At 36.3% G+C, this 18093-nt stretch overlaps 1 protein-coding gene across 1 annotated transcript in view; it reads right to left on the minus strand.

Moving 5' to 3' along the window:
- The window catches only part of LOC121321546 (acid-sensing ion channel 4-A-like), a 73100-nt gene extending 59042 nt beyond the window's left edge, over positions 1-14058 (minus strand). Inside the window, exon 1 of the mRNA XM_041260545.1 lies at positions 13322-14058. Within this exon, the coding sequence (XP_041116479.1) occupies positions 13322-13897 (576 nt within the window). The 5' untranslated portion in view covers positions 13898-14058. The remainder of the gene's footprint in view (positions 1-13321) is intronic.
- Positions 14059-18093: the final 4035 nt, after the last annotated feature.

Consider the following 18093-nt stretch of genomic DNA (forward strand, 5'->3'; position numbering starts at 1 on the left):
CATCAGGTACTCCTCTTCGTGGATCAATGTCACTGAAGATTTCAGATTGCTTTCCTGATGCGTGCCAAGTTATCTGTGATTCAACTCAACTTTAATAGGTTATTGAGCGGCACAGCATTTAGGGAGCAAGGCTGCATTTCAAGCAATCCACAATCAAATCCACACAACTATCTCATTAACATACATTAGGACAAACAAAATGAATCTTTACTGCACTGTCAGAAGACAGCAAGAGACAGTAACCAGAGAACAAGAGAGAGAGAGAGAGAGAGAGAGAGAGAGAGAGAGAGAGAGAGAGAGAGAGAGAGAGAGAGAGAGAAAGGTCACCATGGGATGGCAAAAGATGTAGAAAATGCTAAATGGAATCTGACAGATCAGCAATGAGGATGCAAGTAGAGTTCAGAAACAGAAAGTTCCATACTTTTCTTAGAAAGTCATATGACTAACATAAAAGGGTTAGCGAACACATGGTGTTTAGAACCAATGCATCACTTTATCTTTGTTGTATTCTTTGCTGTACGTATCTCTGATATATTTTTAAGCACCACCTTGAATATTTAGATGTTGTTATTAAATCATCTACGAAAAGAAACCAAACATAATACAATAAATGTGTCTCTGTGGTACTCATGTACAGTACAGACACATCTTGTGTTTGTATCCACATCACTCCTCCCTCTTACAATACATATTATCTAATGGCAAAAGTAGGACTTGGAGTTATAACTTTCTGCTTTTCTAGGACAAATATCTTCTTTTTGTTTTTGTAAATTGAGATTTTTTGTAAATTGAGACTTACAGCAAAATGTTTTGTGGACCTACTTATACGGAAAATCCCAGATGCCCTTTTACTATCAAGTTGCAAAAACACAAAATAAGTGTGAGGCTCAATATATGCAGTTATAGCATCTGCTTTTCTGCTTCCTGAGCACATCAGCTGCAAGAGAAGAGTTGAATATGCCTGCAAACATTTATGAATCTGGTATTCACAATGTAGTCTGATATCCACCATAACACTGAACACTCAACCATGAAATAAACAGAAGTACTAAAAGGAAACTTAGGATAATTATAGACAAAGATTTAAATTACAAGCCTTCATCTTTAATGCCTTCATGGGTTATAATGTGTGATTTTTGAAAGATTTGATGTCATTGGGGTTGGTGTTGATTTTTATTAGCTGAAACATATTGGTCTTTTACAGAATAACAAAATTGCCCATCTGTTGCTTGATGCCCTGAGCACTTCTGCTGATGCCCTTGGACAACACTGCTAATGTCAGTTCAATATTACCAGACTTTCTTTGAATGTATAAATAAATACAAAAAAAACCCCAAAACCTATTGGTCATATCTGGGGCATTGGGCAGGATGGGGAAGAATTTGCCCTTCAGGCAATGAACTGCCATATTGGATATATCTGCACAGAATGGTACATTGCACTATCATAATTGATTTCTTTCAAGGACTGTAGCAGGGCGAAAGCCCTACATGTAGTGTGTGTGAATGTGTGGATGTTGGGAGTATACGGTGGCAGGGTAAGGATTCAAATCCTCCCTGCCATAAAACATGTGAGAATGTGGCTGGAGCCTTAATTGAACGATTAATGATTAATTAAGATTAATTAAATGGTATTTAAGGATGAGAAAATCCTTTGCTTTGGGGGTGGTGTTGGAGAAGAGTGCTGGCGAGTTGTTTATTCCTGTAACTATTAGAAAATGGTCAGTGAAGGCTAATCCCACTGCTGACATGAAATGTGGCAGGATAGCATCAGCAATGAGACTCAGAATCAGGAATAGCTGCAGTTTAAGTGTGGGTGTGCATTTTTAATAGTCGAAAAAGACACAAATAAGCAGGCACAGGGCCAAAATAAAAGGTTAAACAAAAATAATTCTGCTGTCAGGCTGAGCACTATCCATTTTCTAATATCTACAGGAACAAACAACTCGCCAGCACTCTTCTCCAACATCAGCCCCAAAACAAAGGATTTTCTCCGCCTTAAATACCATGTGGCAGAAACCTAACTAACCACTGATCATTAAATTAAGGCTCCACCCACATTCGCACATGTTTTATGGCAGGGAGGATTTGAACCCTTATAAATGCTTTGCAACCACTTTATACTGTAGATGCAGAATATATTATATACAAAAGTGAAAACAGTCATAATAGAGAAAATTCTAAACTGTAGTAACAACAGTTACTGTACAATGCTATATAAATACTTAAAATTAAAAACACTGTGAAATAGCAAAAACCAGTTTTCAGTTTAAGGTGGTAGAAAAACTGGTTTTACAAAATTCATTATGATAACAGCACTTTATCAAACTCAAACTGAAAATACATAGAGCCAATGTACAGTGCAAGTTGGACAGATCAGTTGTGCCAGCCTGCAATTCTAACAGAGCAAGTCCAAATCAGTTTGATCTCGATCACCAGCTGATGGCAACTAAAAGCTCATGGCATTAAAGAATGCATCAATATTGATAATGTACTGAATGTCACATGTCCAGCCACATTCAGTACAGAGGAATCAGGCATATTGTGAGACACATCAGTCGAAAAGGGGGTGAGGTGTTCGGTGGGTAGGAGTTTATTTGTTGCGGGGCTGTGTTGAAATGGGTAGACAGATTCAATAGCTTAATTTGGGCAATTTTTCAGGGATCTGGACTCTAATCACAGGTTGTAAACCTCTGCTGATAGTGTTTACTTCTGTCATCTATTATATTATACTTACAAGATATACATTTTCTTTTTATATTTATATATGGTGACTGTTTTTTAGTAATATTAAAATGTATGAGTTTATCTGATGATTGATAAAGAACATGTACCTATACATTCAAAGTAGTATCCAACCGTTCCGTGTATCTGTCCTATGATCCCTTATCATAACATAAGAAAGGTTACAAACGAGAGGAGGCCATTCAGCCCATCTTGCTCATTTGCTTGTTAATAGCGTATTGATCCCAGAATCTCATTGAACAGTTTCTTGAAGGGTCCCAGGGTGTCAGATTCAACAACATTACTGGGGAGTTGGTTCCAGACTCCCACAATTCTCTGTGTAAAGCAGTGCCTCCTCTTTTCTGTTCTGAATGGCCCTTTATCTAATCTCCATTTGTGACCCCTGGTCCTTGTTTCTTTTTTTCAGGTCGAAAAAGTCCCCTGGGTTGACATTGACAATATCTTTTAGAATTTTGAATGCATGAATCAGATCGCCATGTAGTCTTCTTTGTTCAAGAACTGAATAGATTCAATTATTTTAGCCTGTCTGCATATGACATGCCTTTTGAACTAGGAATAATTCTGGTCACTCTTATTTGCACTCTTTCTAGAGCAGCACTATCCTTTTTGTAGCAAGGTGACCAGAACTGAACACAATATTCTAGTTGAGGTCTTACTAATGCATTGTAAAGTTTTAGCATTATTTCCCTTGATTTAAATTCACTGTGTATATATATATATATATATATATATATATATATATATATATATATATATATATATATATATATATATATATATATATATATATATATATATATATCCAAGCATTTTGTTGGCCTTTTTTTTATCAGTCCCTAGTTGACTTTAATAAGACTTTGAAGACTACAGGACTTCTTCATTTTTATGTTCTGGTTGAATGCTAGGTTCTCTGATTTATTTGAAGACTGCATAACTTGTATTTAACATATTTAAAGACATTGAAAAATGAAATTGACTTCCACTTGCATGCATTCTTCAATTATAAACCTATAAGCATGGTTGAAAGACTACAGTATTTGAATATTTTTTGTGACTGTTAATTTGCACATCTTCCACTTCAGTGAGGCATGTGAATGTCACAGAAATATCCGGTTATATATCTTTCTGCAGTTCATAAGATGAATAACCAGGCATGTATATTGTATACTGCTGTGCAGTAAACTGAAGTCTAACTATTTACTCACCCCAACATGATCCAATAGTTTAAAATGTCTAGTTTTAGGGTGTTTTTCCTTGGGCACAGGCAGAAAAGAATGGATATATGTTGCTACTACACCTACAGATGAGTAATCTCACCTTCTTCTTCAATGAATAGAATAATTAGTTTAGGGTTCTCATTCAGAATCCATGGGTTGATTCTGTTGGTCAGTCATACTCTTCACTGTGAACCAGATAAATGCCTTGTATTTTCATTCAAAAGCTGATCATGATAATTGACTTGAATTTTCATCTGACTCCTAGCTTCCTATTGGATTGAGTCTGATGATAATCTGATACACTGAACCAATATGTATGTGATTATGAGGGAGCGCTATATATATGTAGGAAAAAGAGTGTATTGAAAAGTTACAAAAACATTATATATATATATATATATATATATATATATATATATATATATATATATATATATATATATATATATATATATATGAGAAATAGTAGAATGACAGTCTAATGATGACCATAGAGCTATAATTTAATTTACAAAAACTGATTTTCATCTGAATTCTCTGGTCTGACATAGCTTTGGTGCAGTACATACCTTTTTATGAGCAATAGCTATTTGGACAAAAAAAGGCAGTTTTATTACAGCTGATAGAATTATTTGTTATTATTATTTATTCATTTGGCAGACGTCTTTAGCACAGATATTTATTGCCTCTGTAGTCGCCCATTCACTGGAAAGGGCGAAGTGCCAACGGTGTATTAAACACTATCGTATAGATTTTGTCAAGCATCTTAATGAGGTTTATACAAAAGTAACTGATCTCCAAAGTTCAGATCTTGGCCAGCTGTTCACATTAATAAACACAAGTGGGAGTCTTCAATCCCAAGTCAAACTCCATCCACAGTAGAAAAAAAATGCTTTAAAAAAGTGAGCAAACCAAGCTTGAAGGCAAGAAACTCATTTGACTGCATGGTGTATTGATTTGAGGGGGAGGAGGAGGGGGGGGGGTGATCTAATGGAAATGTAGCTGTAATTATCCATCCTACATGAAGTGACTGTACCTTCTCCACACTATGAAATGCAGTAAACAGTATGGTCCTCGTCAAAGAAAAACAAATGTTTCCTCTGATAAATGGTTCCTTTGGGTTAGCAGAACTTGAATTTCTCTGTGCATGGCACGGTGGAAGAAATATTGCTTCAGAGAAGCATTTATGAAGCAGAACATGCCCCCCCTGAGAAATACCTCACAGAGGGAGAATGTAAAGGTCCTGGCTAATAAGAATTTTAAAGTAACTTCTATTCAGTGCTAACGGGCAGAACTAAGAAGACGTATTGGTCTTTTACATAAGCTGTTTTCAGGAAAAAGATTGTGTGTGTACAGTGTTTGAGAACTGACATACCATTGCCAGTAGGGATGCGAGGCCCTTAGCAAGCCAAGACTGCACTGATTCCATGTGATAAGCATGCCAGTAGGGTTACATAACCATCCTCAATGATTAACGCTAACCTCTTACAGGAAGCTGGGGGTGGAAATCTGCAGGGAACTCTTATTCAGACCGTGTAACAGGCAGTAATTTGTGCAGTCTTAGATACAGAAGCACCTTTTAACTGAGACCTATGATAGGCCCCCTGTCAAAGTATGTCAGATCTGATGTCTCTGCCATTGTGACTGAAACTGACTTGCATTGAGAGATGATATATATATATATATATATATATATATATATATATATATATATATATATATATAGTAATAGTAATCCCATTTCCCATTTGCAAAGCAGATTAGTCAGACATGTAACAAACAGCCTATGTACATTAAAGTGTCTGTTTCATTTGTTTGTCCAGCCTCTATGCAACATACATACTTTGTGCAATTTAAATAATATTTTCTTACGGGAGACCTCAAAACAGGTTAAGAGAAAACATACAAAGCAATCAAGTCTAACTGCCCTTACTGTGTTTTTGAGTTTCAATGTCCATGGAGAATGCCAGCTAGTTAATAGGTCAAGGTCATTCGAAGCAGGGGATCTGCTCTTTTTATTGATGGGGTGATTGAGTTAGTTTAAAACAATAAGGGAACTGCTGCTTTCAGCTGGTTTAGTCCTTGTGCTTGCATGGCTTGATACCATCTTGATGTCACTGCAGGACTTGTATCTGCCATGCGTTGTGAGGGAATGATCTTCTCAAGACTGATAACACCAATTAAAAATCACAGCACTGATCTAATGGAAACAGTTTGGAGATATTTAAATACAAAACTTGAGTGCAACTATATACAGTTAAACCTGTTTTGAAAATGTATTAAAAATGTGCAATATTCTGCTCTGTCAGTTATATTAGCACTTATACTGTATTTATTTTCATTCCAGTAATTTGCATACAGTCTAGCACTGCCACAAAGAAGGACCAAACACAGCTTAGAAGCTTTTATAGTGCAGCCTGCAGACATGTCATACCCAAAGTGTTCACACCAGTGAGACCCGTGCTGAAAAACCTTGGGATTGATGAAAATCCTTAACCTAGACCACTAGATTTTGTTTTGGTTGGGGGGTGGGGGGGTATGCTGGTGACGGATCAGGATTCATGCCAGTGGCTGATGGCTGTGCCACTGAACCACCTATGCAGACCAGGCTCGAAGTTCCAGGCACGAATACAGCATGAGTACATAAAAAAATAAATAAAAACACAACTCTAGCTATTCATGAAAATACTGTCTGCTTTTTCTCCTTTTGTGGAGACGTGCTCAAATAAAACAAATACATAGTCTGGCGTCTTTCTTTATATTGTCTTTATAACCACTGACACTAGCATTGTAAAGAACATTACACTTTTTGAAATAATTAAATTCTAATTGATGTCCATTTCTCTTTTACTGCTGTGGTAATTTCTGCATGAACGAGGCAGTGACAGTCTGATAGCTTCTCCTTCGTCTCTGTCCGAGTAATGACATGTTTTGGTCAGAAACATTGAAGGCTTGCACAGACAAACCATCAGTTTGAGACAACAAGGCAATTCTATCTTTGGATTAAGGGGGGAGTTTGCGTAGCAGCTACAAGAATGTAGAATGGTAATGTACACCTCTTCATGGTGACCCCCACCCCTCCAACAAAATGAAACAATATGCTTGGACAGCTGTATTGGATTTACTGCAGTATCTTGTATAAAGGGTTTCGCAGCCTCACAAGCAATAACAAACTTAAGAAAAAATGTGAGAATCCATTGCATGGTCATGAAAATTGTGAAAAAGCATGAGTTTCACGGGTAAACCTTGAGACTTGACATACATGAGCCTGTGCTTCTTTCTTCTTAATCTCTTAACTGTAAAAAAAAAAAATCGAAATGAATTGCTTGCTAGGTTTTATTTCCCATTAGTTTCCAGGGGCCTTTGATTTTCAAATTCAAACAAAAAGCAAACCTGATTGGTAGGTTCTGTTTCTTTACATAATTAATCGTTAACAACTTCTACCCAAGCTCTAAAAAAAAAAAAAAAATGCAAACAGGATATTGACAATATTATTTCTCTATCAGACAATTAAACAACAGTCTATAGTTTTACCCACCCCCAACACTACATCTTTTTGCTTCTACTTTATGTAAAAGCCAAACATTCACATTTATCACTTACTCAATGCTAACGCCTTCCTAGACTGATGACACACTAGTGTGCCAGTTCCTGGCAGTCATGATGATGTGTGTGTGTGTGTGTGTGTGTGTGTGTGTGTGTGTGTGTGTGTGTGTGTGTGTGTGTGTGTGTGTGTGTGTGTGTGTGTGTGTAACTCTTAGAAACTTAATTACATGTGACATTTAAAGTTGAAAATGGTTTGGTCACATTGCTCTGGGATCCTCACAAACACAGAAGTCCGAAGAAGGAAGCCAGAAGGATGGAATGATATTATAGCTTCACTGTGGTAAGGTTTCTCTTTTTCAGTGTATCATATACCGTACTAGATATTGTGATATATTTAAGTCTATTATAATTCCATGTTTATGCAATGATTTTCAATTAAAGTTGAAGATAATATGTACATGACATACACTCTAAAGGACATGGCATGTTATTAAATATTCAATTATCTTTTCAAATGCATTAAGCTCGTCCTGACTTGGAACCTGAGCCTTATATACTGAACTGACTAGAGGGAGTTGTGAAATCTCTGTTGGCCGTGCTAAATTAGGTTTTACAGAATTTTTTTTTGTTGTTGTTGTTTTTTACCTATTTTGATCAGTTTGCTACAGCCATTAACATATTCAGTAGCAGACGTCCTCACTGACTTTGAAAATCTGATAAATGACAAATAAATAAAACATGGTAATAAGCACATGGAACTTGGATCAGTCCATTAACAGAGGATTATCAAAGATGTCCACTCCATTCATGTGGCTCAGAGGGTATATACTAACCTAGCCTATTAAAAGCCATTGGAATGGGTGAGCAAAGCCCTACAGTTCTCAACTCCAAATTGAACTTGTCTGTTCAAAGCATCACATTTGTAATTTAACTTTATTTTCATATAGTTGGCCTGAGATGGTGAAGGTTGAAATGGCTGGTAACAATCACATCAGGTAAACTACTCAATTAAAACAATGCCATGAAGATATTTTAAAACTGCACTTCAAAGGGACAACACATAAAAAAAAAAAAAAATTGCTGTATATTTGTTTACATCCCTATTAGTGAGCATTTCTCCTTTGCCAAGATAATCCATCCACCTGACAGGTGTGGCATATCAAGAAGCTGATTAAACAGCATGATCATTACACAGGTGCACCTTGCGCTGGGGACAATGAAAGGCCACTCTAAAATGTGCAGTTTTGTCACACAACACAAGTTTTGAGGGAGCATGCAATTGGCATGCTGACTGCAGGAATGTCCACCAGAGCTGTTGCTAGAGAATTGAATGTTCATTTCTCTACCATAAGCCGCCTCCAACGTCGTTTTAGAGAATTTGGCAGTATATCCAACCGGCCTCACAACCGCAGACCACGTGCAACCATGCCAGCCTAGGACCAGCCACCAGGACATCTGATGAAACTGTGGGTTTGCACAACCGAAGAATTTCTGCACAAACTCTCAGAAACCGTCTCAGGGAAGCCCATCTGCGTGCTCGTCTTCCTCACCAGGCTCTTGACCTGACTGCAGTTCGGCGTCGTAACCGACTTCAGTGGCATGCTGGAGAAGTGTGCTCTTCACGGATTAATCCTGGTTTCAACTGTACTGGGCAGATGGCAGACAGCGTGTATGGCATCGTGTGGGCGAGCGGTTTGCTGATGTGAACGTTGTGAACAGAGTGCCCCATGGTGGCAATGGGGTTATGGTATGGGCAGGTATAAGCTACGGACAACGAACACAATTGCATTTTATCGATGGCAATTTGAATGCACAGAGATACAGTGATGAGATCCTGAGGCACATTGTCGTGCCATTCATCCGCCATCATCACCTCATGTTTCAGCATGATAATGCATGGCCCCATGTCGCAAGGATCAGTTCTTCCATGGCCTGCATACTCACCAGACATGTCACCCACTGATTTTCTGATCCACTCCCCTACCTTTTTTTTTAAGGTATCTGTGGCCAACAGATGTATATATGTATTCCCAGTCATGTGGAATCCATAGATTAGGACCTAATGAATTTATTTGAATTGACTGATTTCCTTATATGAACTGTAACTCAGTAAAATCTTTGAAATTGTTGCATGTTGCTTTTATATTTTTGTTCAGTGTACATAATGCTTTATTATTGCTTATTAAGAATCTCTATGACTCAATGCTTACAAAAGAGCGAATTATGTAATCCTTAAAAAACAAACTGGAAGACCATGTTAGACCTCCAAGCATTACATTCTGAGATCTTTATTGAACGTAACATCAAAATGATTACTGACATGAGGCTGTCAAATCTCTGAGCATGTACTTCATTTTTCCTTTGTTAAACTATTTGTTAAGCTCATTCAATCTAGTTCTTGCTACCAATTATGTTCCAGATTGTTTATCCCAATTAAACCCCCATCCAAGCCCTAAAATACTTATTTGTATTAACTACATTTTACTTTTTGAACTAATGCACTCCAAGCCTGGATTTTGTAAACCCTGCTCTAACAAAATAATAAATAAATAATAATAAAAAATAAATATAAAATAAACAGTCTAATAGTAAATATTAAGTGTAACATAACCACAAAAAAATAACCCAGTTGCCTGATTCTTAGTATTGACTGTTTAAATCATGTCACATATAACATACATAAACCATACAAATGTATCATTACTACAAAGCCTGCAGAATGACCCTGTCATGGGAATTGGGTATACTTTTTTCCATTTCCAATTTCAAGTGAAATATAAAAGCAAGATGTTTTGGTACAAGCCATGAATATAATTCTTTTTTCTGAATACGCTTGTAATGTAAAACTTTTTTGGTCAATAGCTATGAACTAAAAGTAGCAGCTATGGATGATAGTACAGAAGACGGTACTAATGATAAACTTCAAGGTCAATTAAATTGCAACACATCGAGTGCTTCCAGATAGTCTGCAGGTAGGTTTTAAGATGTTCTCACTTGTAACAAACACAATGTATCAGTCTTCTGCCCCCTAGAGGACTGTAAAGCAATGTATTAAGTCATTCCACTGAGAACTTAGACAGTGCTGTACTAACTTGTTGCTCACATGATTAGAACATCTTGATGTGTATTTTCAACATATTAAACAAAGGTTGTTTTTTTTTTTTTTTTTTTTTTTTTTTTTTAATAAAACAGCAATCTGAATGTTTAATCAATAAAGTGCATTGACATTTAAATTACACCAAATAAATCTGCTGATACTTAAAAAAATTAAAAATAAAGAAAAAAAAAACATGATTAAAAGATTACATCTAATTATTATTATTTTCTTTTTTGCAGCACTCCTATTACTCTCCTGACTCCTCCCCCACGCACAGCCATTCCCCCAGAAGAAGAGAGAAATGATCAGTTTAACCTTGTGATCTGTACTGAGATTGGGGATCCATTGATCCTAAACTTTGTTCCTAATGTTTGTTGATAGATATGGATAAGAAAATGTCACTAGAAGGAATCAGTTAAAAACCAACAAATATTGAGAGATGTAAAGCACTCAAGAACATCCGTCGACTTTTAAAAGTACTTATTATTTCTGTTTGTACTGCTGTTTATGTGCAATACATACAGTATTCAGTATGACTTAAAGAAATATGGGTTTTAACAACATGAAGACCATTTTATCAATACATTTGTTTTCCTAACTTTTTTTTTTGTGTTACTAAAATGTCTTTTTAAGCACAATAAAATACAGAGCATATTTTTAACCAACCTGGACTCTGCTATCCCTTAATGTGTACTGTATATGGAGAACACCTCTAGTTTCCCACAAAACTGTTTTAGGGTTTGTCTAAATAAAACATTTAAAATAAAAAAGGAGAGACTGCAATTTAGTGTTTTTAGATTGCGACACAATGACGCACAGATGAGGAACTACAGATATTTTCCAAAGACAGTATAACTGGGGGAAAACTTGACCTATGTTTTCGTTCTGGGTCTATGTCTTTTCTATAATAACAAATCTGTTTATATAAATATCTTATACAAAAACAGTATAGTGGAGGCAGTAACTAAGTACTGTAGGAATAAATGTAACAGTGTTCTGTAACCTTTTATGCATCTCAGGTTTTCACAGCTTCATATTCTCTTAAGTAATTAAAATGCAAAAACATACACAACCCCACATTAGCCTTCTCCATATGGAGAACATTCGTTTGAATATGGTTACTGATGAATACTGCAATAGGCTAGGGTCTAAAGTTAACTTGTGACAAGTTTCCAGATATTTGGGCAGAGTGGCTTTTTCACAACAGAACACAGACTTAGAAATTCTTATAGATCACTATAACTTAAGCCTCACACAATGTATTGAAAAATGGCCATTACATACATAATTACCCATTTAACTGTCAGATATTATACAGTAAAACAGTGCACTTCCTATTCCCTGCTAGCCGTGCCGCACCCCACAATTCCCTAATAATGTGCTGGACTTCAATACAATAGAAACTAAAGTGGATATAAAAATCCTGCAAACACCACTCCTGCTAGGGAATACAAGTTAGATCAAACAACAGTCTTTGCAGTGAATTTTAAGCCAATCTGTCAGACGTCTTTTCTTTCATTAAAAGGGTTTAAACAGATACAAACTCAGGTAAGATAAGCAACAAAGCGGACAATATTGACCTCAGCCCTAAGGTATTATAATCCACTATCGGTCACTTCACTGACGCGCACATCAATAGATTTCCACTGTCACTACAATATACTATAACTTTGATATTACCGTCATACTCCTAGCTATCCTCCAGTAACTGCCAATTCCCTAAATTACATTTCCATCTAGGGAGCTGAAAGTAAATTCCAAAGGGTAAATAATTGGACAGAAATAAACATTTATTATAATATCAGAGGTTGCAGGAGAGTTTTGAATTACAGTAACTGATCCTCAATATATTTTCATACAGCTCAAAACCATTAGAAATACATATTTATATAAAACAAAAATGTGATTACTTGCATTGTAAAGAAGAAAAGTCTAATATTTATATATTTGGATTTCAAAAGACTAAATTAAAATACCTAGGCATACATTTTTTATTTGAACATTTGACTAAGGCAGCAGGTAATATCAATAAAAGCTATTTTTAATATTTAGGATTAACATGACTCGGATTTAAATGAAACTTAGCAAAATCTATACATTGTTTCTCATAAAGAAGGTGCTACTAAGAGACATCGATGCAGCAAAAACACAAACTGCATTTACACTGACAAAGCAAGACAAAACTGTAATCAGCTCTTTGTTACCAAATACCCCCCCCCCCCCCAACAGGCATTAGAAACATTATGAATACTCTGTTCTTTCTGAAAAGTAAAAGCACTGTGCTCTTCCCTAAAGTAGCTGTAATACAAATGATTATAGTCATTCGTTCTCCTACAAATACAGCACAAGCCACAGTGTAGCCATGACTCTATAAATAGCAGCATGCCACAATATACAATACACTATGCGTCTCGGAGGAAACCTTGTAAACACCAGTTCAATTTCTTTTACTGGACACCACTGATTGAATCTGAGATGTGAAGCTGTTACAGCAGTATCAGCTAGATCGCTCCTGTAATGAACTTGGCTTGTCTGGCTATTTATTCAAGTTCTTAACCTCCTCAAAAGGCAATGATATTCACAGTCTACTTGGACTTAATAACATACTGTACAGTTCACATTACATATATGACTTCATTTTTCTTAACTGAGTTCTGTCCTACAGAACAGCATGTTTTGTAAAGCATATGTTGCTAATAAAAAAGAATGGCACTTACCACTGAAAAGTCTTTGGCAGAGCAATTCTCCCCGCTAAAATTACAGCTCTTCAGCATGTCCTCCATCTGGTGCCCTGTCCTGTTAAAGATGTCTTCCATGTTGGGGTCAGGGTACACCAAATCTGTGGCTTTGTGCCCATCCCTGTTCTTTGGGGGTAGTCCAGTCAAGTTGGTAAGGTGGTAAATGTCAGCGTCGGTGAGTGCAGAAAAGCGAAAGCGGTTGATGTTACAGATGGTCACGGCAGGAAAGACCATCTCCCGGCGAGCTTCCTCATCCAGTGCCGTTACATGGGGGTGCTCCAAGTAAAACATGGCACACTTAGCTGCCTGGTACAAAAACAATGCTAGAGACACCAGAAAGGTCAGCGCCCAAAGGGTCTGCTTGATGCCTAGCCTCCCTGAAACAAGTATATGATTAATCCCATGAAGGGTGCAGGAGTTTGCAAAGCCAGCCAGGTCCTTGGTTGGGGGTGTACAGGTCTCCTCAATCAGGCTCTCCTTGTCCCCTTCCTGTTTTCCCTTCTGCTTCTCATCCTCCTCTGCAAATTTAATTTTGCAAACAAATTCGATCGGCATGTGGGCAGCCAGGTCTGCGTCTGGTTACTTTGATAACAGCTATCAACCTTGTTTTTTTTTTTACCTCCCCTTACCTTTTGTTTTCTAAACAGATCCCAACTACAAGAAAAAAAGAGAACTGTGCTGCTGCTTGCAGTGCCTGTGCTAGCTCCTTGTCTCACTACTTGATCAGCTAGCTGAGTCTTGCTTATCAGCAGTAATACAGCTGTCAAAAAAAACACCCTTGCTCTTCGCTTCAGACCCATGGATAGAAATGCAGCATTTAGACCAGTGCTAAAAGAACCCAGGGGCTGCTTCATAATTCATGAGAAGGCAACATTGTAATTATTTCTCCCTCAGTAGCTAAAGCTGCAACTTCTCATCCCCTCTCTCCGCAGAAACTAATGCTTGATGCACTTGTTTGAGTGGCTTTCTTTCTCTCAAACCATTCTAAGTTTGTGACAAAGGGTGTCTACTGAGAGCCGCCCCTTGATGTTGGTCCCAGGGGGTTGCTGGTCTCTAATGTTCCCTCCAGTCTTCCCAGTGAGTGACTAATTGGAGCAATGCTGAAGTCCAAGGGAGGTAGAAATGAGCACAAGGGAACTATTTGCGATCAGTCTTCTCGTTGGAACAAAAAAAGTGAAAGATTATTGATCTGGCTAAAGCATCTGTCACGGATTAAGGAAGGTTAAGTACAACGCTCCTTTCTTATCTGGAATTAATGGTACCATCACCAGGCTCCAGTACGAATTGAAATTAGTGTCTGTCTTCTGATTTGTAACCAGATGACGTTAGAGATATTTAAATAAAGTATTGATTATTTTTTTCCTTTCTTTCATTTACATTTTTTTTACTGTGTGATGCTGTTGCTGTAAATTGCTTTTTCCCCTGTTTGCCAACAAAATTATGCAAATAGCAAGCACACAAAGCTCACATTCTGATACGCTGTTTATTCTTAAAATGGAATTAGACATGCTGTTCATGTTTCAGGGGCACACTTTTTAAAAAGAAAAAGCATTAAAAGAATGAATTAAAAAGCATTTCCAAGTGCAACATCCACTTTTAAAAGCCACATCAGTTCGACTCTCCAAACACACATGCACATACACACAACACAATGGCATCAACATCTGCAATACAATTTAACAGAGCTGCAACAGTTAAAACTCAGTGAGGTTCCTTCTGTGTTCATAGAACAACACAAGGGCATGGAATAGAAATGCATACACAGTAAAATAACATGACATGTCCATTAAAGCAGAAGATTCCTGAAGTGCTTTCTTCCATCGTTGGTTTAAAATTGTGGCTATATACAGATAATTATTAAATCAGTACTTAAAGCCATTGGATTATGTTTTAAATCAATTAGCAGTCAGGGTTATCCTGTTTCATAATTACACAAGATTATTAAACTGCCGTAACACTGTCTGGTATCCTCATACTATACCAGAGGTTAGTTTTCAGAATTTCAGACCAGGATTTCTACACTCTAGTGATATATAGTCTTGAATTTGCTATAATTTTCTATAAGTGTTATACCAGTGGAGTAAAATAAGGGCAGGTCAGCCGATAATAAAAACAAAAATCGAAATTTCAAATGAAAAGTGTCACATGTTGGATGTCCAAAAAGCTGACATAGAACATTATACAATATGACTGTTGCTTGAAATTGGAAGGTGATGAAAGGAAGTTGTAAAAATTGGAAAGTTGGAAATTTGTACTTGATGGAATTTTTTTTTTTTCCATGTTAATATGAAATGCTTCAAAACTCTTTAATATTACACAGTAGTGAGATTTTACTGATAAAATTGCAATATATGCCAGTTCTCATTAACAGAAAAATTAGTAGCTATTTTGTGCCTGTAGAGGTTAAGCGCTTTGTAAAGGTTATTTGCCATTTTAAAGCTCATTAAACAAAATTATAGCGATATTAAGTGAGGATCGTATTCCAGGTATGAATCTTTACTAGTGTAAAATGAATCTATAAATTGATTCAAACAGATTAAAACATCAATCATTTAATTATGGATCAAAACCACATTAAGTTTGCATTCTGATAAGATGACTTAATCAATGGCATCCATAGATCATTAGACTGACATGACATATAAAAGAGTAACTGGAACGAGACACAATTTGAATGGCAATCCATACCTGACGTATATGATGTCATTTGAATATTTTGCAAGAGGGGTAATGGCAAATCACTAAGAAGATACAGTGTGTATTTCTATTGGTTTATAATGTATATTTCTATTGGTTTATAATCTATTGATCAAGACATCATCCTTTCAAATGAACAGAATGACCCAGTTACTATTGTGCAAACCGCTACATTTTTGATAAATTCCATCAAACGAATGTACGATTTCCTTTCTTTCTTTTTTTTCATTACACAAATCGTGCATGTAGAAGTCCGTGTGGAAAATACATATTTGGTCAAACTTTTCTAAATCTGAATCAGTACTATGTAAATGTCATGAGATGGCCCATGGGTCTTGGGAACCTTTTAAAGTGAAGACCTTCTAACAAGTTATTCAAAACAAAGTTTACATGCATAATTACTTTAAGTTTACTCAAGAGATTTGTTTTTTTTTTAGTAATAAATAAATACATAATAAACTAGGAAGCCAAATATAAAATTAACCCATGTTATTCCTGATAGTGCAACTTTTTAAGAATAATAAAACATTTATTTGGTATCACTTTACATTAAGTTTCTCTAATCACTGTGTATTTACATAGTAGTTAGTAAATATACGTGTACTTACAATGTTATTATGCATAGTTGCAAAGTACTTAATGTGTATTTTGTTTGCATGATATAACCCTAATCCTAACCCTATCCCTAACCCTAACACTAAACCTAACCCTTTTCTAATACAAATGTGTACTTACATATATCTTGTAAAAAGATTCAATGCATTAAGTACATTACCATTATGCATAACAGCATTGTAATTATGTGAAAGTACACATACATGTAAATACACATTAATTAGAGACACTTAATATATAGTGTTACCATTTATTTTCATTTTCTTTATGCTGTTGCTGGTTTACCTTTGAATGTGTTAATTGCTGAAAAGGTCTCTTTGCCCAGATCATCCAGTTTTGTAAAGGTCCTGGCTCTCTTTTTGACCCTCTAGAATCTGTGCTGATAACATATTTAACAATATTTAACTACACTGAAAGTTTATTTCAGGGGAAGTTTATATTAAGTTTATATTATATTCAGTCAGGGTCTATAAGTCAGTGTCTGTTCAGGTGAAATGAGATGATCCCAAACTTTAAAGGACTCACAAGAAGTGCAGTGAATACTGTAGATGTTTTTTTTTTCTTTCTTTGATTAAAAATCCTTTTATGCAAATCTGACCTTTTCCTGCAAAAAATATGTGTGTCCTGCAAAATCCTGATTGAATTAATGCTGAGATGGCAAAGGATACCCTTGTATTGCAGAAGCATGTGTGTTAAAAACCTTGTTAACAAAAACTAATTTACTCAAGTTCTTGTAGGATTTCAAATAAGGCTTCAAAAACCCTGTTGGTGGCAGCTATTATCCTTTGACAATTTCTTATGTGGCAAACAGCACTTTAAAATCATGGGTCTTAATCAAATACAAACTAAATAAACATTTGGTTTTTCCCGGTTCGTAGCATCATTAAAGCCCACCATAGTTGGTGTTTCCTGCTATATTATTGACCTTGTTTTTCATTTCGTTCCCCCCTTTCAACCAAACAAGTGTCAATGCGGTCAATTATCTAGCACGTAATGCCTATAATGTCTGATAAAACACTTAAACAATACCCATTTGTCACAAAGACAGCTGGAGTGGGTGACGCTATACCAGAAACAGGAACCAGGAAATAAACAACAGAGAGGTGGTGCAAGCAAGTGCTCAGCACTTAATGAATTAACAGAACAGTAAATAAAAAGGTTGTAACAAACAAAAACACAGGACACGGCACAATCGCCAAACCAAAAGAGATAAACAAAACTGACTACTATTTTAACTATTATTATTACAATTACCTCCATCTCCAATCCCTTTCTCCACTCACCAAACAAACAATATACAACACAAAATACACACGGGCGGGCACTTTGCCACACCACTGCAGAAGACATTATAAGATAGATAGATGACTGTAATGATATTTATGCATCCCAAGACAAGGGCACTTAACAAGACAACCCAATTAGGTCTGTTACAGAAC

The sequence above is a fragment of the Polyodon spathula genome, chromosome 10 (assembly GCF_017654505.1).
Source record: "Polyodon spathula isolate WHYD16114869_AA chromosome 10, ASM1765450v1, whole genome shotgun sequence".
In the NCBI taxonomy this organism is placed as follows: Eukaryota; Metazoa; Chordata; class Actinopteri; order Acipenseriformes; family Polyodontidae; genus Polyodon; species Polyodon spathula.